At 38.0% G+C, this 23,199-nt stretch overlaps 1 protein-coding gene across 2 annotated transcripts in view; it reads left to right on the top strand.

Moving 5' to 3' along the window:
• kdm4aa (lysine (K)-specific demethylase 4A, genome duplicate a) overlaps positions 1-22,782 on the top strand; it is a 28,135-nt gene extending 5,353 nt beyond the window's left edge. The window contains exons 8-23 of one of the 2 annotated variants that reach the window (XM_022675390.2): positions 37-174; positions 1,729-4,136; positions 4,942-5,096; positions 5,519-6,759; positions 7,769-7,936; positions 8,336-8,426; positions 9,391-9,572; positions 10,566-10,755; positions 13,146-13,222; positions 14,092-14,147; positions 14,256-14,364; positions 15,453-15,641; positions 16,666-16,836; positions 17,737-17,856; positions 18,926-19,018; positions 19,706-22,782. In XM_022675390.2, coding sequence (XP_022531111.2) covers positions 37-174; positions 1,729-4,136; positions 4,942-5,096; positions 5,519-6,759; positions 7,769-7,936; positions 8,336-8,426; positions 9,391-9,572; positions 10,566-10,755; positions 13,146-13,222; positions 14,092-14,147; positions 14,256-14,364; positions 15,453-15,641; positions 16,666-16,836; positions 17,737-17,856; positions 18,926-19,018; positions 19,706-19,843 — 5,526 coding nt within the window. In that variant the 3' untranslated portion in view covers positions 19,844-22,782. Of the gene's footprint in view, positions 1-36; positions 175-1,728; positions 4,137-4,941; positions 5,097-5,518; positions 6,760-7,768; positions 7,937-8,332; positions 8,427-9,390; positions 9,573-10,565; positions 10,756-13,145; positions 13,223-14,091; positions 14,148-14,255; positions 14,365-15,452; positions 15,642-16,665; positions 16,837-17,736; positions 17,857-18,925; positions 19,019-19,705 lie in introns of both variants that reach the window. The other variant, XM_022675389.2, reaches the window with a different exon arrangement.
• The last annotated feature ends 417 nt before the right edge of the window (positions 22,783-23,199 follow it).

The following is a 23,199-nucleotide window of genomic DNA, read 5'->3' as shown; positions in this document are numbered from 1 at the left end:
TTTGATATTTAATTTTTCTCTTTGTTTCTTGTTCAGGTCACGCAGGAAGCAGGCCAGTTCATCGTGACTTTCCCGTACGCCTATCATTCTGGATTCAACCACGGATTCAACTGTGCTGAGGCCACCAACTTCGCAACTCTTCGCTGGGTCGATTACGGCAAGCAGGCAGCTTTAGTAAGAGCTTTCACTTTGATGCTGAATTTGATGAGTATTTTTTTGGAGACCCACTGTCCTGCACATTTCAGCACATTCAGCACTTTTCCCGCTTTAACACACACCTTTTAATCAATAGTGTGCTGATAACGGGCTGATTAGTTTAATCAGGTGTGTTGGGTACATAAAAAACAGTAAAAAGAGCAGGGGAGTGACCCACAAGAGCTGCGTTGAGATATAGGCCTAGTTTAAAGCAGGGGTTCTTAACTGGTCTGAGCCTGGGACCCAGGACCATTTTCTCATGGTCATTAAGTCGCCACCCACTTTTATAGAATACAAACCAAACAAATGTATTTTTGGAAAATAGCCTTCAAAACCCATTTAAACATATATATGCAGCATTTTTCTAAATATAAACTGAGGAGGAACATGACAACTACATCTATAACTAAAATTGAAATAAATTTAAATATCAAAACTGGGGCCACAAAATATATTTCACATCTCTTCTTCACTTTATCTGCATTCAAAGTACATTAGTAAGAAACTCTTTATGTCTCCGTAAATAAAGACAAGTACAAAATCAGATCTGCTCAGAACGTTTCCATGACCCACCAGTTGAAAATCGCTGGCTTGAAGGAACACATATTGTTAATGGCAGTGTTCAGTAGAGCACATAATTCTCCACAGGCGGGCATCTTTTATTTCTGCACACTTTTTAAGGCTTTCCTTAGTGTGCAGTTATAAAAGATGACCCCTAGTGGACCATTCTCATAGCTACGCCTGTCTTCTATTTTTTTTTTACTATATATTGTCCCAGAAATAAATGCATCAAAGGATATTCTTGATATATAATAGCGTAATAATTCAATTTCTCCCTTTTATAGAACAATACCATTTTAAATATGTGTGTATGTAGATTGGTCATTGCATAGATATGTATCATATGGAAACAAACATGCAAGAATAAACACATTGAACAACATCAATGTCAAAATGCAAAAATGATTGAGTTTATTGCTCCAAATGCAAACTAATTAATAATCCATTAATTTGATTTTTTTTTCTTGAGGTAGTTCCATTGTAGTTGTACTGCCATCAATGTGTTTTGTGCCATTGCTATTATTTATTGTTACTTATATTATTAGATGTGTGGCAAATTGGAGGATGTACTAATAAATAATAAATAGTAATAATAGTAAAAACAGTAAACATCCACTGAACTTAACTCAAAGTAAAAAAAAAATGAACTAAAATAATGATTTATTTCCAGGTTAAATGTTTCATCAATATATATTTATCTAATAATCCGTAGATAGAAACAACGCATTAGTTTATCAGAATTTGAATATTAACAAATGTTTACACATGACAGTTATCAGCATGGATATTCATATTTACAAGTGTTAAATCATTGGCATTAGCCAGTGTATTTATAAATATATTAGCAACATTTTAGTTCCTTAAAGTGTGAAAAATAATAGTTATTAATCATTAGTTAATGGTATATTAATGAAAGTTATTATGAAGTGTTACCATATATATATATATTTTTTCCTCTCTCCGCTCTCTCAGTGCTCGTGCCGTAAGGATATGGTGAAGATCTCCATGGATTTGTTTGTGAGAAAGTTTCAGCCGGAGAGATTCAAACTGTGGAAAGCAGGAAAAGACAATGCCCCCATCGACCACTCCAAACCCACCCCAGAGTCAGCGGAGTTCCTGCAGGGCGGAAAACCAGAGGCAGAGAGAGGAGAGCTGAGTAACAGCAGCACCACTGAGGGAGTGGTAGAAGAACGAGAGAAAGGAGAGACAGAAAAACGAATGGAAAGAGCAGATAAAGGGAAAGAAGTGAAGAAGGAGGCTACAAAAAAGGCTGATGACAAAACAACAGGTACAGTGAGGGAGGAAAAAGAGGAAACAAATGACAAAGAGAGCAGAGAGAAAAAGATGGAAAGGGCTGATGCAGAGAAAATGACAGAAAATGCAGAAAGAGAGGAAGAACCATCTAATAAAGAAAAGGCCGGTGTACAGAAAGGTGAGATGACGACTGAAAACGAAAGAGTTGAGAAAAGAGAGAAATCATCTACGAACAATAACACAGAAAGTGGAGAGCAAGAAAGAAAGAATGAAGGAGGAAATCAGGAGAGAGAAACAATAGTGATGGAAACTGAAAAGAGGGCAGAAACTGATGAAAAAGAAGAAGACAAAAAAGAAAGAGATGAACCAGAGCACAGAGAAGGAGGAGATAGAGGAGTGATGGAGAGAGACAGGGGTGGACAATCATCGACCAAACAAGAAAAAGAAGATGAACAACTGATAGAGAGCAAACCAATAGAGAAGAAAGACAGAAATAAAAGAGAAGAGACAAAAGACAATCAAGCAGACAAAACACCTCCAGAGAGTGAAGAAATGGAACAGAATAAAGAAGAAAACAGAGAAATGGAGAAAGAAGAGAGTGGAGAAAGAGAGATAAAAGAAGAAGATAAAAACTCAATAGATGTAAAGACTGAAGCAATAGATGAGACAGAGGGAGAAAAAAGAGAGACAGAAACAACAGCTATGAAGAAAACAGAGGCAGAAAAGGGAGAAACGGAAGCAGTAGAGATGGAAACTCAAGAAAAAGAGCAAATAAAGGCAGAGAAAGGAAAGGCAGAGGCAGAAGAGATGGAGAATGAAGACATGGAAAAACCTGAGGTAGAAACAAAAGAAACTGATACAGAACCGAATAGAAAAAGAGAGAAGAATAAAGAAGAGGAAGAAGAAAGCTCAGAAGATATGGAGATTGCAGAAACAGAAAAAAAGAAGGCAGAAAATGGAGAGACAGAGGCAGGAGAGATGGAGACTGAAGAAATGAAGAAACCTGAGGAAGAACAAAGAGAGACGGATAAAGAACAGAGTAGAGAAACAGAGAAGAATGAAGGAGAGGAAGAAGAAAACTCAGTAGAGATGGAGACTGCAGGAACAGAGAAAGCAAAGGCAGAAAATGGAGAAACAGAGGCAGGAGCGATGGAGACTGAAGAAACGGTAAAACAAGAGGCAGAAAATAGAGAGGCTGATAAAGAACAGAGTGGAAAAAGAGAGATGAATGAAGGAGGGGAAGAGAAAGCTAAGGCAGAAAATGGAGAGACAGAGGCAGGAGAGATGGAGACTGACGAAATGCAGAAACCTAAGGAAGAACAAAGAGAGAATGATAAAGAACAGAGTGGGGAAAGAGAGAAGAATAAAAGAGGAGAAGAAGAAACCTCAGAGAAAGCTAAGGCAGAAAATGGAGAGACAGAGGCAGGAGAGATGGAGACTGAAGAAATGGAGAAACCTGAGTCAGATAATAGAGAGACTTATAAAGAACAGAGTGGAGAAGCAGAGAAGAATGAAGGACGAGAAGAAGAAACCTCAGAGAAAGCGAAGGCAGAAAATGGAGAGACTGAGGCAGGAGAGATGGAGACAGAGAAAGATACAGATAGAGAAGACATAAAGGATGAAGTAAATAAAGAAAGCAAAAATACAGTTTCAGAACTGCAAGATCTGGAGGAGAATACAGCAAAGGAGGAGGGGAAGATAAAGGAGGAGAATAATATTGGAGAACTGGCCAGTGAAAACGGAGAGTCCGAAGGTGTCGAGAATCATATGACCAAACAAGAACTGGACACAGCGGAGATGAAGCCTGAAGAAGAAATGAAGAATGAAAGAAGTGAGAGAGACTCAAGCATGATTGAAGAAGCTAGTTCAGAGCTGAACACTGGAAAAGAAAAAGCAGAGAGTGAGAGCTGTGAGTTGGTGAGAGGAAAGACTAATGAAGAGGAAGGAAGAAAGATGGAAACTGGAAATGAAAAGGACGAGACAGGAACTGAAAGAGAAGACAAGGAAACCAAAGAAGAAGAGAAAAATAAAGAAGAAAGAGAAGAGACAGACGAGCACGGAGAAGAAGAGAAGAGGAAAAAGAAAAATAATGAAAAGCCAAGCAGCTCTACAGCTCAGGAGAGAAGGTTTGAGAAAGATTAAAGTGTTACATCACACACTAACACGTAAACCCAACAAAATATATTTTAAAACCATTCGTTTTTGTGACTAGATGTGACAACCATACATTGATATGCCAAAAATCATGGGATAGCAGTATGTAGCTTCATTATGAAGTGTAACTTCAGGTTACCCTTCTAATAAATGCATTCAGCTATCCCACAATTCACACAAATGTCTATTCCCTGGACAGAAGCATTTCCAATATAATAGGACTCTTTTGGAAAAGATGAAAGAAACATGAACATATTGGCACCATAAATAATGCCAAGCATAGAGTCAGAAAGAATAAAGCCCCCAGCATTGAACTCTGGAACAGTGGAACTGTGTTCTCTGGAATGATGGTGCTCCATCCAGTACTTTTGGTATCCAAAATCCTGACCTAACTAACGCTCTTGTCACTGAATACATTCAAATCCTCACAGCATCGCTGTAAAATCTAGAAAATGAGCAGATGCAGAAATGTAAAATGCAATTATATTTATATTAGTGATGTCAATTAAAATACTAGTATGTACTTGTATGTTTGAGGGGAGAGTAAGTATGCTGTAAGAGATAAGGTAAGAGATACGCTGAGAGAGTAGAGACAGATAGTATGTTGGCACTGCATTAGTTCATGTATAAAATAATAAATAATCAAGTGGAATACCACCCGAGCGAGCCAAGTGTCCCATCTTCTGCCCCAAAGCTCACTATATGACTAAAGGACAGAGAGTACTGTGTGTTGAAAAATACGCTGGTAACTGTTTTATTTTTCTTCTTTTTCATCAGAAGCTATAGGCAGAAAGGAAGGAAGCGGAGGAGAGGAACCGCTGCTGGTGCACGCTCTGGTTCTGGTTCAGCTGAGGTTGAGGGACAGGTGCAGCGGAAGAGAGCCAGGCTAGTAAAGCCTGATGCAAAGCAAGATAAAGAACAGCTGGATTCAGGTGAGTTATTGTTGCTTTTGTCTATTTAAATGTAATTTTGAACAGTCTAAGAGGCTGAGGACCATGAGTATGAATCCTATCCCATGCCATGCTGCTTTGCCATCAGCAGCCAGAGTCAGAGAGAAAGAAAAACTGCCCATGCTTTCTTTCTGGGTGGTTAGGTGGCTTTGTTGGCTCTGTCTCACATCATAATTTTCATTGGAAAGCTGTTTGGCACAGGCATCTGTTGGTTGATTGTATTAGAGCTGGGGATCCAGCGCTTTCCTCTGACTGTTTTGGCTGCCTGGTGATGCTGCATTGCATCCTGTTACATTCTGTATCACCATATGTAAGCAGTTATGCATATCTTAAGATCTAATTGCTAAACATGCATTTGGTCAGTTGTGTTCAAACTTCTGATTAGTATTATATGTATTGAACAGATGAAAGAGAAGATGAAGAGGAGAGGATGGAGGTCAACACTCCTTCATCAAACCAGGAACAAAAGCCAGACCACCATAATTCTCATCCAAAGGCTCCGCCTTGTCCATCAGATGATGTCATCTCCACTCCATCACCTCTCAGCCTCATTCCATCTAAATGTAGTGATGCCACACAGCTTGATGGCATCACCAATAATAACCCAAGCCATAGCAGTTCTCTGTCGACTCCTGTCACTGCCTCCAGTGACATCATAACCCGTCAGCAGTGTGACATCAATGATAAGCTAAATTGCATCATCAACACCCAGCTTAGTGATGTCAATTTTCAGTCGTGTAATAACGTCTCCTCACAGCTTAGGGACGTCACCTCTCAGCCATGTGACACCACCTCACAGTCAAGTGACATCATCCCAGAGACAAGTCATAGTGATGAGTCGAGGGGTGTCATCCCTTCCCAGCAGAATCCCATCAGCACCTCTCAGCCAAGGGATGCCATCACCTTCCAGCAGAGTGATGTCATTCTTCAGCCACGTACCAACAACACCTCCCGTCCGAGTGACGTCATCAATCCACAGCAGATGGATGTCACTTGTCATATGAGTGACACCATCCCCTCCCAGTCGTGTGATGTCACTTGTCCAACGAGTGACGCAACCCCTTCCCAGTCAAGTGATGTCACCTCTCAGTTAAGTGACATGGTCACCTCCGAGCACAGTGATGTCACATGTCAACAGAGTGACATTATCACTTCCCAGACAAATGATGTTCCTTATCAGCCCAGTCAGACGAATGAAATCAACCCTCTACCCGCTGAAATCCTCACCTTCCAGACGAGTGACATCACTGATAACCCTGATAAGCCAGCACATAGCCCTCTGTCCGTTCATGACAACTCTTCTGTCACCTCACCGCTGAGTGACATCATCTGTCAACCTGCTAACACCATTTCCCAGCCCAGCACAGTCACTTCGCGCTATGACCTCAAAACTAAAACCGCTAATGCCACCAGTCAGCCTAGAGTCTTCGCTTCTCCACGTAGTGCCATCACCTCCAAGCCCAGCAAAATCACAGCTAAACCTCAGTCTGGCGACATCGCCACAAGGCCTGAACCAAGTGACCTCAGCGCTCGAGCGAAACACACCAACAACACCAGGCACCGCAGTGAAGCCAGACACAGCAAAGCCAGCCCTAAAGCTGAGAGCAAATCCAAAGAGAGTCACTGTGGCTTTACATCACCACAGGTAGGGCTTCCCCCCGCATAACTGGTGTTACTCAAGTGCTCATAGCTCTTTCTGCTAATAATTTGATTGTGTATAATTTCTGTTCCAACTTGTTTGCACTTCACACAAACTTCAGACAACAAAATATTAAGATTTAATATGTGTATCTTAAAAACAGTTTACAGTGGAATAAAGTTTGGGCACCTCTGATAATTTTTATGGTTTTCCTTTATAAATTATTGCTTGTTCGGATCAACAATTTCAGTTGCATATATCATATAGCAGATGAACACGTATGAAGTGAGAGTAAGTTTTTAAGATAAATAGTTAAATAGTGCATTAATTAGTGTGCAATAATTTTTGTTGTTGACAGAATCTCTCGCCCCGCAACAGAAAAATTACATCTGTATTTAGTAGATCCTCCTTTTGCATAAATAACAGCCTCTAAACGCCAATAAGAGTCTGGCTTCTGGTTGAAGGTGTTTTGGACCATTCTTCTTTACAAAACATCTCCATTTTAGTCCTAGCTTCCGTCTTTGGAGCTGGCCTGTGGGTTGATTGTGACTGTTCTCACCATCCTTCTTCTCTGTTTATCTGAGATTTTTCTTGTTCTGCCACTTTCAGCCTTAACTAGAACTGTACCTGTGGTCTTCCATTTCCTCACTATGTTCGTCACAGTGGAAACTGACAGATGAAATCCCTGAGATCTGAGCTTTTTGAGCTTAGCAAATGAATGTTGTGTTCCAGTAGTTATTCAAATGAATAAAAAGACAAGGGTGCCCAAATTTAGGCACCTGTCTATTTTTATTGAAATATCAATATGTTATTCTACTATATGATATGATATATTTGAACTAAAATTGCTGATCCGAACAACCAATTTACAATTTGATTTATAAAGGAAAATATTGAAAATTATCATTTACCCAAACGTTTTCATACCACTGTATAATGCTAATAAATGAATTTTTTTTTTTTTTAAGTGGTAATATGAATAAAACCTTGATGAATCCTGTCTCTGTAACTGCAGGGTAGCGAGAAGCATTCAGCTCAGCGTCTTTTCCAGCGGACTCTGAGTCCCGCTGAGGTGCTGCATGTCCACAGCTACGCTAAAGGAGACTACAGCGACATGGACGTACACAGCAGAGAACCGCTGAGAGACAGCGACACAGACACAGAAACACTGGAGGACAGCCAGGTCACCGGAGTTTTAGATTTTATTTCTAGACTACCACTGTTCTGATCATTAGTTGTGTTCCAAAGTGTAGGCTGCATCCTAGGTGCACAAAACACAGGGAAACTTGGCTTTTGTAATATAATTTTATATTATTACTCTTATTACTTCCCATTCAGAAGTACTGCCTATAGAACATTTCTTTAAACATAATTATTTTGGCACTATTCCATCAAAATAAACTGTTTATAAAATTTAGAATTAAAGTAGCGTTCTTTGTCCTAATAGTGTTTTGGTATACCATGTATATTCTTATATTTTTTATTTGATTAACTTAAAAAAACATTTTATATCACTAATCACTATTTGTGGTTTGTGGCTGTGTGAATTCATGAATGTTTGTTTTTTTTTCTTGTCCAGCTGATGGCAGAAGAAGACTCTGAAATTGCTCTTAACAGTCTGGTGAAGCTGCCCAGGCACCATCCTTTAATGAAGGATAGCATCAGTGATGAAGGTGAGGAGTTTAATCTGATTTAACTGATGATACACAGGGTTCAGATTAGAGTGTTTTTTTATAGCTGTTTTTGCTGTCTAAATTCAGATAACACAACAATAACCTTTTGAAAATTAATTAATAAACATTTATTCATGTTCATGTACATTACATGGTATATTTTAAGTGGTAAGTTTAAATTCCACTGTTCAGGCAGACCTTCAATCAGGGATCCTATTGTCATGATAAACCTGGAAATGTCATGGAGTTTGAAAATAGCAATTTCCAGGACTGGTTATGTTTTGGAAATAGAAATAAAACACTTAAAATCACTTTATTAACTGTTTTGGTTTTAAAAAATAATAAAAATATATATTTTTTCGGTAAACCGGTCACATCTTTTAGCATTAGCTTGATCCTATTCAGACTGGGGTTTTAGCTTCAACTATAACATATGTAAATATAATATATAATAAACTATAATAATATATATGTAAACTAAAATATATGTAAATTCACACAGTGAGAGAGAAAAAATGCTGATTTAATGCTTGTCTGGCTTCATTCAGACACATATAAGGCAGATACATGCAAAACATGCAGAAATGTTGTTTAGCTAGTAAAACGTGGCATTTTAAAGTGTTTTCAATTATTTTTTAGGTGAGGTATAGCCCTATTATAACCAGTTTTCACATGGATTTTTATTTTTTTGTTTCTTGCCATGTCTGTACTGATGTTTTAGAGAATGTATGGTCAAGGCATAGAAAATGTTTTGGTTGAAATGTGTATAAACCCTGTTCAATACTCTAGAAGAAAACAAGCAGGTCTGGATAATTAAAGATTAATCTTAAATACCAGGATGCTTTTGTCATCATTTGCAAAACCTTTCACTCTGGGTTCAGATGTAATCCCACTTTGACATTTTGATAGTGCTTTGGATTAAGTGTGTATCTGTGTGTTTGTGTGTGTGTTTTTGTGTGTACAGAGCTACAGGAGCAGGCTGGAGTTGAAGAGGACTGGTTAGAGGGTGAATCGTGGGCAAAGCCTCTTGCTCAGCTGTGGCAGAACAGGCCGTATAATGAAGAGAGGGAGAGGGAGTATAACAGAGAGATGGGCCTCCAGCCTCCATACTGCGCTGTCTGCATGCTCTTCCAGACGTACCTGCGGGTAAACAGCACTGCCTCACAGAGAGTAGACTGAGCTTTACTATCTTACTGTGATAGAAAAACTAAACTGTCTAAAACTACAATACACTCCACACATTATCTGCACTGTATCAGTAGCTGTTTTTTTGCTATATGCTTCTAGCATATTTCAACAAGAAAAGGGGGATAGTGAAAAAATACTAACATTGAACAGGTAATAGTTTATGTATTAATTTAATATAGTTCCATTAATATAATTATAATTTAAACTTTATATACTAACATGTTAAATGTCATGGGACGTTAGTAAAGTAGGAAAGTGTACCATGCCTTTTACCGAGTCCCATGAAAGATAAAGAAATCTGACTCATCTGTGGGATATGTGTGTGGGGGGCCTCACTTGTCTGTTCATTCGGACAATACTAGCCAGACATCACAGGTCACAATCATTACCACCCACTGCTCTGTCCACAGTGGGTAGTAATGCCCTCTTTGATGTGTTCCTTTGTAGATAGAAGAAGTCCCATCTTAACTTCAGTAATGGAATGCCCCATCGATCTGTCACCCCCTATCAGGTTTTTCTCCAATTTCAGTGAACATGGTAGCTAGTGTTCTGCATTACTGGCAAGTAGTGTTGGGCGGTATAATGTTTTATCTGGTATATCAGTTTTAATTTTTACCTCCAGTATGCATTTTTTTACATACCGCCATACCTTAAAAGGTACTACAGAGTGCTGTGTAGAACAGCACTGCAAATGAAGCATACTTGTACAGCTAATTAGCTCATAACGCTAGCCAGTTAGCATTGCAATCTAACACACTGAAGTGACGGTAGCTTAGCTCTGTGAAGTTAAATGCTTTTCTCACTCTGTCCATAATGAGAAACATCATGTGATATGAGAACAACACTTTATCTGAGGAGCTTCTGCTGCTGTTCTTCACTTTATTAATGAGTAAAACAGTGTATATTTATTTTTATATAAATTTTTTTATATTTATACATTTTTCTGTCCAGTCTGAAGGTGGAGATGTTGAGGTAGTCCGGGCTGGGGGTCAGATGCGGACGAAGCCGATGATCCCCGAGATGTGTTTCAGCACGACCACAGAGGAAAACGCAGAGCTCGCCCTGTCCACACCTTACCTGGAGCAGGACGGCACTAGCCTGCTCATCACCTGCTCTCAGTGCTGCGTTCGTGTTCACACCAGTGAGTAACGCTCTCACCTGCTAACACACGCTATGCATATTTGTTGGATCATGTGACTGATTTAATTTGTGCAGACATTAATGCAATGTTCACATTACCAGGTTGTTTTTTGTTTCTTTGTTTTTTTGTACATTTCTGGTATTTTTTTCAGGCTGAATTGACATGTCTGGTTCTATCTTCTCAAATTAGTTAGAGAATTATTTAAATCACTTGCATATAGTGCTGGGCTATTTTCAAGCTTAATTTGAGTGATAGTTTTAATCCAATTTTCAAAATAGAGTAATCGCGATTTTACAGACAGACATTTTATCTTTTTAATGTAAAATATCTAAAAATGCTACTAATTTCGAAAGTGTTCATCTGTCTTACCCTGTTTACCGGCGCCTCCCACAGACCAACGCATGCATATTCTAAACATTCAGTCTGAGGACTGAGCTCGTACCGCAAAAAGTTCCAGCACTGTTTTAGCATTTACGACTCAAACACCCGGTGGAATAAGGCATATATTCATCTAGAAATAAATACTATCGTTTCTAAAAACATAAAAGCTGCAGGGTGATCACTGTCCATGAGGATCCGTGATTAATTGTGGAAAACAATAATAATCTCTCCTTCAAAGTTTCTTCTGTGACTTGTTTAGTGTGTTATTTCTCAATTTTCAGTCACAGACCTGCTTTCTGAAGTATAATGTGTAGATAGGAGGTTAGCGCGTGATATAAACGCATGGGCTTGTAAATATTGTTTTGAATCATTGATTCACTCAATGAGTTGACTCAACCCAAAGCGTGTAAACACCAAACACAATTTTTGTAGGTAAACCTAGTTTTTAACCATTTCTTTGTCATCTGTAGTTCTGTTTTTAGTAGGGGAAATAATCGATTATAGTCAAAAATCTGATTTTTTTTTATTTATTTTTTTTAGACCATAATCACCCAGCACTACTTATATATGTGGTCCTAGATTAAATGTGTGTCCAATTTGAGGGCATGTGCAACTAACTGGTACTTTTGATTTATATATCTTTAACCCACACCTGGAATTAGTCATGGGGCCAATAATTCAATGTCCTATTCTATTGTCTTAATATAAACACACCAATACATGTATAATTATCATGTCTTATCTTAAATTATACAAATGTCACTTTAAAGTCCTTCTGCTCTGAATAACTGTCAGGATTTACAGCATCTCATGACATATTCATAGCATCCACACAACACACAGTGTGTCTGGGTGTGGTTGACTCACATTAAATTAGAGGAAGCATGAATCAGGCAGTTTCAGCACCTTCATGATGAAAAGGCGGAGAGAGCTTTCTGTGTTTTTTGTGGAAGTGTGTGTTTTGAGAGGCTGTTGAGGTGGGGCGCCTATTCAAGTTCTTAAAGACAGTTTCAAGAGTCAAAACGGAAGTAGTTGTATTGCTGAAGGATGCACAATAAACACATTACATGCAATACAATGCATTTTTATTTTACTTTTATGTAAAATAGACAAAACAATCCAAATTTTGTTTGTTTTATTTTGAATAATACAGTTTAACACCTTGCTCACGATGTCACCACCAGTGAAATTTAGCAATTCAATCACTTATTTTTTAATGTACATAAAAAAAATAAACAAAAACTACTCAATTGTGTCCTGAATTGTCACTATTAAAGTAGACAGATTATGTATTGTGACATTATGGACGATTTTGTTTTTTATTCTTCATTTTTAAAAACCCATCTCATGATGAATCTTATGATTTATCTACTATCAGTAGTTACTTTAAAACAGTAATGAATTCACCAATCTATTATATTTTGCATGCAATGTAAATATACATTCTTTTACACACTCATGTGTAAAGGTCTTTGATATTGTCAAAAAACAATATCTCGATTACTTTTGTCATTTTTCTCCTGGTGTTGGGGCATCACTAGTGATAGGGGGAGTCCTGAAGAGTGGATTGGGTAATTAGCCTTTAAATTGGGGAGAAAATGGGATTTAAAAAAAAGTATGTAATTTTAATGATGCCGATAGTAAACAATTTTTTGCGTTATTCAAAAATGTGTTTGTAAAAGTCTTATGTTGTACTGACCTGCCCTTCTTAAAGGACAGTAATAATACAATACTGAATATATTAGAGGAAACAATATATGTAATTCATTACAACAAACAAAAACACTGATGTTTTAAAAATAGTATGGTCATGAAAATTTGAATGCCTTAAAAAGTCATGTATTTGTTTTTATTTAAACATGTATGAACCCTGTTTATTGGATATGTACATTATATTTACACGTTATGCAGGCAGTTTTCATTTATCTTCTATTTGTAAGTATAGATGCATGTATTGTTGTTTTTCTGCTGTAATGATGCTCATAAAGACATGTTTTGTTGTTTGTTAGGCTGCTATGGTGTGTCCCCTGAGAGAGTCACCAAAGACTGGAAATGTGCTCGCTGTAAAGCCAACGCCTTGACTGAGGTTAGTCTGTTAAACCGCCTACACACAGAAAAAGACCTATGAATACTCTGGAGAGTTCTGCAGAAGTTTTATTATATATATGATGTGGGGTTGGTTGATGCTGCAGTTGGTCTGCAGGTTTAGGTTCAGCAGCAGTATGTGCTGAAAGAATGAGGTCAGCTGACTACCTGAATATACTGAATATAGACCAGGTTATTCCATCAATGGATTTGATTGTTTCTTCCCTGATTAACACGACCATATTCCAAGATGAACAATGTCAGGATTCATGGTGCTGGAATTGTGAAAGAGTTCAGGGTTCAGGGAGCATGAGATCATCATTTATCATTTTCACACATGGATTGAGAGAGACAGTTCACCACAGAGTCCAGATCTTAACCTCATTGAGAATCTTTGGGATGTGCTGGATGGAGAAGAGCTGCTTTGTGCAGTGGTCAGACTCTACCATCATCAATGCTGCTGCAAGATCTTGGTGAAAATTAATTAATGCAACACTGGACTGAAATAAATCTTCTGACATTGCAGAAGCTTATTGAAACAATGCCACAGTGAATGTGTAAAGCCTCAATCAAAGCTAAAGATGAGTTTTTTTTACCTGGCAGTGTATGGTTCACCTTAATGGACTGTATTTTATTTTTATCTTGTTAATATTGAGTATTTCCCACGGTGCTACATCAGTATATTCACTGGATGTGTTTTTTTACTGGAATTTTTGCAAATTAGAAAAAATATATATAATCTGCAACCTTCAGCCAATCAGATTCCAGCACACACAGTAGTTTTATGGATTTATGCAGCGAGTCTTTAGAATCTACTGTTTGTCTTTGCAGTGTATTTGTGTAACACTGCTGTCTCATCCTTTCTTACAGAGTTGTTGTCTGTGTTCGTTGAGAGGCGGAGCCTTGCACAGAGCCAACAATGACAAGTAAGTGTGAGGACCTTTTCACCAACCTGCAGCTCAGCCTGCTTTCATTTTCTCTGATTGTTTAGGATCATGTACTTAGAAAGGTGTGTTTTGTGTTTGTTTTTTCAGGTGGGTGCATGTTCTGTGTGCGGTGGCCGTGCTGGAGGCACGTTTTGTGAATATTGCTGAGAGATCGCCGGTAGACCTGAGCGGAATTCCCTTGCAGAGATTCAAACTGGTAATAAATACCTGCTTACCATAGAGACTACATGCACAGTACCAGTCAAAAGTTTGGACACAGATTTTCGTTAATATTTGTTTTTTATTTGTATTATTTACTGTGTTGTAGATTAATATTAAAGATTTTAAAAATATCAATGCACACATATGCAGTTAGGTTGTTTACAAAAACGAAACCACCAGACATAAAAACCCAACCCAGGTGGTTTGGGATGAGTGCAGAATAAAGGAAAAGCGGTTAACAAGAGATCAGAACCTATAAAACTCCTTTAAAGGAGAACTTCAGTGTAAAAGTAATACATGATAAAGAGTACTTCCCTTTGTTGAATATCCCATATCTGTTCACCTGCAGCTTCCCGAGATCCAGTAATTTTTAACAGTTTGTCCAAACATGCTTTAGAATGGATGATATGGGGCATATTTTGCCCCTGCAGATAAGGTAAAGGTAGAAGATAATAAATGGAGATAATAAGCTTTTTGTACACTTTTAATGCCTCGTTTTAAATGTCAGGGCTCTTTGGATTAGCTCTGTGGAGCTACTTTGAGCCTGGATAACGGTGTAAAAAGCGATTTATCTGCAGGTCCAAAATATGCCCCATATCATTCAATAAAAAGCAAGTTTAGACAAACTGTAAAAGATTACTGGATATTGAAAAGCTGCAGGAGAATAGAAGTAGGCTATTCAACAAAGATTAGTTCTCTTTATTATGTTTTACTAAATCAAAATTCAATTTTAAACCGGAGTTCTCCTTTAAGACCATTGGTTGAAGAACAATTCCAGGTTTTACCTCATGAAGCCGACTGCTACCATTAATTAACACACGTAAACGTTAATATCACAACAACAAAACTGTGATTATTCCAGTAGCAAAAGTGATCTTAGTTCCCATCCCTAGTGTTTAACCTGCTCTAAGACCCCTGATCTAACCAAGCAGCAGGATTAACAGGCTTCTTGAACTGAAGTGTGTTTTTGAACAGAGAAAACAACACACACCCATAAACACACATGCAGGACACAGCTGTTTAGAAACTTTGAGCGTGAGTGAGTATGTAACTTCCTCTTATTGTCGATTGTTTATTTGACAGAAATGTTATTACTGTAAGCGGAGGATGAAGAAGCCGTCGGGCTGCTGTGTGCAGTGTTCTCACGGCCGCTGCCCCACGTCCTACCACCCCACCTGCGCCCAGGCTGCAGGTGTGCTCATGCACCCAGACGACTGGCCCTTCGTCGTCTATGTCACCTGCTGTCGCCACAAAGGACCCGTGCATTTAGAGGTAAACAACCTCCAGAGACACGAAATTCGATCCTGTGTAACTCCACGTCTCTAGTTCTGTCTCTCCACACACATCAGAGCATAAAAACAATGTTATGGAGAATTGGTAGGTTTTAGTACTGGGCTTCGCCTACTGTTAAAAAGCTAGGAACTACTACACATGCTTTTCTGGACAAGCTGAGCCCTGATAGAAAAGGTATCGATAGAGGCGTTAATCTCTCTATTACATGTGAGTGGAGCATCAAAATAATGTTATTTATTTTTTCACATGATGCAATATCAGATGTCACTAAAATATTTTTTAAATCATCAATAATAAGGTTTAGTGTGCATTTATTTATTTAGCATTTATTATTGTAGGTGCATAATGTAAAAATGACACAAAGGTTGTAAGTAACTGTTTCAGATTATACTAAAAAATATGCTAAAATGATAAAAAATAAAAAGTAAAAACTTTATTTTTGCGTAAGGAGTACAATTACAAATATTTTGATAAGATTTAAAAAGCTATTACTTATGTGGTTTCTGTCTAGTTCTGTGTATTGGCAAGAGTTTTTAATATATTAAAAGCAAGTCCATATATATTAATTTTTTAATAAAATGTTAGAGAAACCCTCTTAGTATAAAAATACACTATCATATTTATAGTTTACATTTGATTCAGTCAGAACACTGGGATTGTTGGTCAACTAATTATTAAAATTCAATGCTGTGTTTTTGAAAATTAATACAATATTGAAAAAAAAATGTTGTACAATACAATATTGACATTTTACTACAGCCCTATTTCTGGTAATGTACACAGATCTACTTGCAAACTGTTTTGTATTGTGTATATATTAGAAACACAAAGCTAAAAGAGTAGTAGATGTCTTTTAACCTGAAGATCTCTTTATTCATATACCCTATATTCTGTGTTGTCTGTAGTATGATTGTGTGTGTAATTGCAAGTGCCTACTCAGTGTTATTTGATGAGATGTGTTTGTATAAACATCTGTGGTTAATTTGATCTCTCTCTCCATCAGCGAAACAAAGAGACCATGAGGGAGCTCAGCGTGGGCCAGAAAGTCATCTGCAAACACAAAAATGGCCGTTACTACCAGTGCGATGTGATTCAGCTTTCCAAAGAGACGTTTTACGAGGTCAACTTTGATGATGGCTCCTTCAGTGACAACCTCTTTCCTGAGGACATTGTGGTAAGAGGAGCAAATAAGGTGTTGAAAATCCTCTTATAGCTAGACCATTGTTGTGGAGAGCAACAATTTTATTCATCACATCCTCAGAGAGTTCTTTGCCATGAAGTTCCATATAAATATCAAGTGACCAGAGGATAAGAAACTGTAAACTGTATCCAATCTTCATTTCTACAGATGAAAAGATATATCAAATGAAAGATTTGCAGAAATGTTAGGGGTTGCACTCACTTTTGTGACCTCAGGCTCAGGTGTACTTGGGTTCTGCAGCAGGACAATGATCCCAAAGCACTCAAACAAGTCCACCTTTAAATGACTTAAAAAACTAAATGAAGGTTTTGGAGTGGCCTAGTCAGAGTCTGATTGAGATGATGTGGATGATCTTAAACAGGAAATGCTGTTCATACTGGAAACCTCTTCAATGTGTCTGAATTAAAATAATTCTGTAAAGAAGAGTGGAACAAAATTTCTCCACAGAGATGTGAAAGACTCATTGTTATCTGAACAGCTTGATTTTTCCTTTAATAAATTAAATTATTATTTAAAAAGTGCTTTTTATATTTACTCAGGTCATCTTTGTCTGATATTAAAGTTAGTTTGATAATCGGAAAAATATCAATATGACAAAAAAGTGAAAACGAAAAGAAACAAAAAAAAACTAGAGGGGGTAAATACTTATTATGCCAATGTATCTGCATCATTGCTAAGCACACACTAATCGAGTTAGCAAATCTTAACCGGTATTAAATTTAAGAATTTGAGAGTCTTACTCTCAAATATCTGTATTACACACACAAAACAAAAAATCTCCTCTGTGAATCAGTGCAATCTTGCATGCTTTCCATTTTATTTCCTCTATTTTTAATCCCTTGCTTTTTTCATCTGTGTATTGTCTGCGTGTAGAGCCGTGACTGCAGTCAGCTCGGTCCTCCACCCTCTGGGGAGGTTGTGCAGGTACGGTGGACCGATGGACTCACCTATGGAGCCAAGTTTGTGGCAGCTCACGTCACCCAAATGTACCAGGTACTCCTACACAGCAGTCACAGCACAGTTAGTAATTTACTGCAGAGCGCAGAATGAGCGAGCGGGGAGTGAATGGAGAGTGTTTACCTCCCTAACCAGTTCATGAGGCAGCTGACTACACACTAATCTGATGTCTTATCTAATATCTAATCTCCATCTGTGCTTTAATGAGTGATGGGTGCAGCAGAAGCAGCTCCCTCATGGCCTTAAAAAAGCAGGGGTATTTATTTGTAGAGATATAGCAGAGATACAGAATTCATATGCTGCTGTCTTATGCTAAAGTTCTCTATAGAAACATTCAGTGTGATCTGTTTAATTTACAAGCAAGCCTGAAACACATTCCATAAATTGGACAGCGGCAATTTAAGTCTACTTATGATGTTAAAGAATTAATGATGAGGTCTTCAGTTTGTCAAAAAATACAAGAAAATGTATTGAATTGATTAAAAACAAGTTAGATTAGAAAGACTTTGCATATTTCTCCCTCTAAGTGCATAATATCATAGAACGATTCAAGGAATACGAAGCAATTTAAGGAGCAATTAAATGTAAGGAGCACAAGCATAAACGGTTCATTTCCACTTAAGCTTCCACCGAAGCTTCAGTGCATCCTATTCATTTCAATGGAGAGAGCCGCCGTATGCCATGGTTCATGCTGGGTTGCATTGCGTTAAATGCAGCCTCGCCGTACACCAAAAAAGTTCAGCAAAGCTCAACTTTATGCAAATGAATCCGGCCGCCGCACTGCTTCCAACCAATCGGGGAACAGTAGGCTGAGTATTTCAGAAATGAAAGGAAAAGGAAAGGAAAATGATGACATCCAAATATCCCAGCAGGTAATAGGTGAGGGGACTATCTTTTAGGCTATGTCTACAACATTTTATGAAATCAAAAGATATCCTCTGACTATTGATTCTCTCTGTTTAGGATTTTTACTTTATTTCTTGTTCTGCAATCAATACAATAGGCAGTTATATGCTTTACTCTGTTTATAGAACTGTTTCAGCTCGCTCTCGGCTGCAGGGTGAAGTACTATGGTATTTTTTAACTGTTGAATTTTCTGGTACAGGTGGAGTTTGAGGATGGATCACAGCTCCCAGCCAAGCGGGACGACGTCTACACGTTAGACGAAGAGCTGCCGAAGAGGGTGAAGTCCAGGCTGGTGAGACGTCCTAATCTAACAACCCCAACCACTCATCCACTCACACACATTCTGACAACTACAGGGGTTGGACAATGAAACTGAAACACCTATCATTTTAGTGTGAGAGGTTTCATAGCTAAATTGGAGCAGCCTGGTGGCCAATCTTCATTAATTGCACATTGCACCAATAAGAGCAGAGTGTGAAGGTTCAATTAGCAGGGTAAGAGCACAGTTTTGCTCAAAATACTGCAATGCACACAACATTATGGGTGACATACCAGAGTTCAAAAGAGGACAAATTGTTGGTGCACGTCTTGCTGGCGCATCTGTGAACAAGGCAGCAAGTCTTTGTGATGCATCAAGAGCCACGGTATCCAGGGTAATGTCAGCATACCACCAAGAAGAACCGACCACATCCAACAGGATTAACTGTGGACGCTGTAAGAGGAAGCTGTCTGAAAGGGATGTTCGGGTGCTAACCCGGACTGTATCCAAAAAACATAAAACCACGGCTGATCAAATCACGGCAGAATTCAATGTGCACCTCAACTCTGCTGTTTCCACAAGAACAGAAATAAATGATTGTGCTCTAAAACCAGGTGTTTCAGTTCCATTGTCCAACCCCAAAAATGTAATTTACTGTAAACTGAAAGCAGACCTGATCTTTTATTCACTCTCACAGTTTTGTGTTTGTGTTTTCTCCAGTCTAAAGCATCAGACATGCGTTTTGATGAAATGTTCGGCGAGAAGAAGGTCCAGGACAGCAAGAGGCAGCGAGTGATCAACTCCAGGTATCGGGGAGATTACATCGAGCCCGTCATCTACAGAGCCATCATGGAGTAGCCAGGAGGAAGCCACACCTTCTTTATACCACCAGCACTGATGCAGTCCCATAAACACACACATACAATCCCATCACACTCCCACTTCCCAACTTTCCAAAATTAACTTTCTCCTTCTTGTTTTTTAAAGAACACACAGCATTACTGCCATGTATCCCTCTCTGATCTCTGACAAACTTCCTGTTTTCTTAAAAGCATTTTCAGTAATACCCATACCTGTACTGTGTACCAAGTCTGTGCAGGTAGGATATGTTCTACTCACTTCCAAAAGCCATTTATGCATACAGTTTATATGCCTTAAAGGAGGATTCAGTGTTCAAGTTTTTTCACTGAGATGTTCTGCATAAGTCAGTTAAAGTAGAAGTCATTCAGAGTGGTTTGATTTGAAATACTCAGTTTTTGCCACTAACTAAGATATCTTACTATAGATAATCTATACTATAGTTGTTCTAACTATACACATTTCCTGTCCTACATCCTGTCCGCATCACCTACATGAGCTGCATGTCCTATACTTAATATTGGTTGATTTGTAGAAGGGCATGCATCTAATGTAGGCAAGGTGCCTTTCTAGGTGAGGTGTTGTGCCCAATTTTGCACTTATGCAAGAACCCCTCTCCCTCTAAATAAAGGTTAGTCTACAGTTACAGTAGATACAGGAATCAGCAGTATAATCTGTTGTGCCTATACTACTGGTATATAATCTGCACGGTGCATATGCTCGTGAAGGAGAATTAAATTACTGCACAACAGCGCTACCTTTTTCTTCTTCTGTTATTTAACCGATGATAAAAGCGGATTTCAGCTTTCTGTTATCTGTCAGAATGTCAGAAACATCAAAATGTTTTCAAATGGTTCAGTTAACCTGGACTGAGACCCTAATCCAAGTCAGTTAAAATCCGTTCAGGATACAATTCAGATACCCTGATCCAAGTCAGTCAAAAACCGATCCAGATACAATTCAGATACCTTGATTAAAGTCAGTCAAAATCTGATCCAGATATAATTCAGATACCTTGATCCAAGTCAGTCAGAATCCGTTCAGGATACTATTTGGATACCCTAATCTAATTCAGTCAAAATCTGATCCAGATATAATTCAGATACTTTGATTAAAAGTCAGTCAAAATCATATTGGGATATAATTCAGATCAAGTCAGTAAGAATCCTATTCTAAAACATTTTAGATCACCCTGATCCAAGTGAATCCAAACCCAATTTACACATGGTCCCTTAGTCTTTTTGCATATCGAGTATCAGGATTATATATGGATTAGACTAAGCCACCTAAAATGAAGCCAGTGTAAACACACCCCATTTAAAACAGATCCAAGAGATCCAATAATCAAGCTAAATTGTAGTTTTCTCGTCTGCATGTCCTGCTGATGCTGCTGAGTTCACCCTTTAAAGTTTGAAGAGATGCACAGCAGCAGGTGAGCATATATAGCACAGCACAGGAAGTAGCTGAAAGGATAAACATCTGGTTGCCACGTAAAAAGCTAATTTGCTTTTACACCCACCTCCAGCTCCCCACCACCCACACACACACATACACACGGAGAGCAATTAGATTTCAGTCTAACAACATTTTAACTGCAGATCTTATCAGCACACAATCTTGATCCTTATCTATTTCTCTCTATGTTTAACCCTTTCAGATTCTGTAAAACCACTCTGAATGACTTTGCGTAGTGATTTCTGAATTGTGCAAGAAGTATTTAATTTAAGGTGGAATTCTCCTTTAACCCAAAAGCATTACTCAATCAAGTTTGTGTTGATTTTTGTTTGGTTAATTGATTTATCCTTTGATCATTCACTTTGCATTAATTTATTTACTCAATGTTTGATGTTCAGGGTGCTATTTCTACCAATATTCTACAGAATGGAGGAGCCATTGCCATGTTATTAATACAAATTCCTCCTTTTAAAAAGAACTGTCTACACTGTCATCAATTGTACATTCTACAGTTGCATTCCTGAATATTGTAGACTATTTGGAACATAATGAATTGAGCTTTTTTTGTTTGTTTTTTAAACCAGCATATTTATTAGATGGTGCTTCATGAAAGTAGCCTTTTGCAATATATCTGTGTTATGAGTTGAGTTACAGTGCTGTCCACGGCTCTGGATGGATGATGTGGTTTCTGTTTTGACTGAAAGTTGTGTGTTGGGATTATCTTGTTTAAAAAAAAAAAAAAAACGCCACGGATTTCCTCCTCAGTCCTCCAAGCTGTTTCATCATTAGCGTGTTCATAGCTTTTTCTGCCTTGCACTCTTGATCTCAATCCTGTTGTGTTGTTTTCTAAAAAAAAAATAATAATAATAATAATATTAATAATAATAACTTAATGCTGTTGCAGATCTTACAGAATCCCCATGCTTTAAATAAGCTATTTTTGCACTTCCGAACTGTACTTGCAGTAGCCAAGTTCTAGTAACAGCCATGCGCACACACACACTCATACACACACACACTTACACACACACACTCCTGGAGGTTAAAAACGGCCTTTTGATGCCCGTTGCTTGCCTGTCTGTGTACGATGTGTAGTCTGTGTCTGTTATAGGGCCATGTAGTTGGTTGACAGCCTTTTGGATATTAAAAGTCCCTCTCTTAGGGACCTATCTATATCACCACTTTAAAAGAAAAAGACTTATAAAAAGAAATGTTTTTTATTATTCAGAAGCTTATTTTATTGCTTTGTTTTATATAATAAGTGTTTAATGTTCATATACTGTGAGATAGAGTTGTATGTAGTTAATTTAATGACATTAAGGTGCCAGTGCGTTTGGGCTGCCTTTTGTTTTCCAGCTTTTCTTAAAGAAACCTGAGCCTTCATCCACACTGCGCTTCATGAATGCAGAGGCTCTGAGACTTTGATTCATGTCTTTTGTCAAGATCTTCAGTGTGTGTCAGTAAAATGATGTGGGCCTACACAATGCTTCAGTGAGTTTTCTTTCTGCTACTGAAAAAATTGCACATGAACATGAATTATGACCTCAAATCATAATTTCTGCGTGCACATTAGTTAAATGTGTAATTTGTGTGTTTTACTTGATACGGAACCATGCGGTTTATTGACCCATAGTATACTGACTGTTAGTCTTAGTGTGACTTCCCCAAAAAGAATGTGAGACAGAACACTGCATACATCCCTTTCTTTTAAACACTTTATTTGTAAAAGTGTTAATGCAGCTGTAACAGTTTATACAAAGACATTTTAGATTAAACTGAAAAAAATCAACAAAATGTGAAAAAAAATTGCTCAATACTATAAATACTGTCTCTTGGGGCTTCAAACACGTACAGTTAAAAAACATTAAGAGACCACTTCAGTTTCTCTGATTTTGCTATTT

Source organism: Astyanax mexicanus, chromosome 5 (genome assembly GCF_023375975.1).
Source record: "Astyanax mexicanus isolate ESR-SI-001 chromosome 5, AstMex3_surface, whole genome shotgun sequence".
Lineage (NCBI taxonomy): Eukaryota > Metazoa > Chordata > Actinopteri > Characiformes > Acestrorhamphidae > Astyanax > Astyanax mexicanus.
This window is presented reverse-complemented; position numbering and strand designations above follow the sequence as displayed.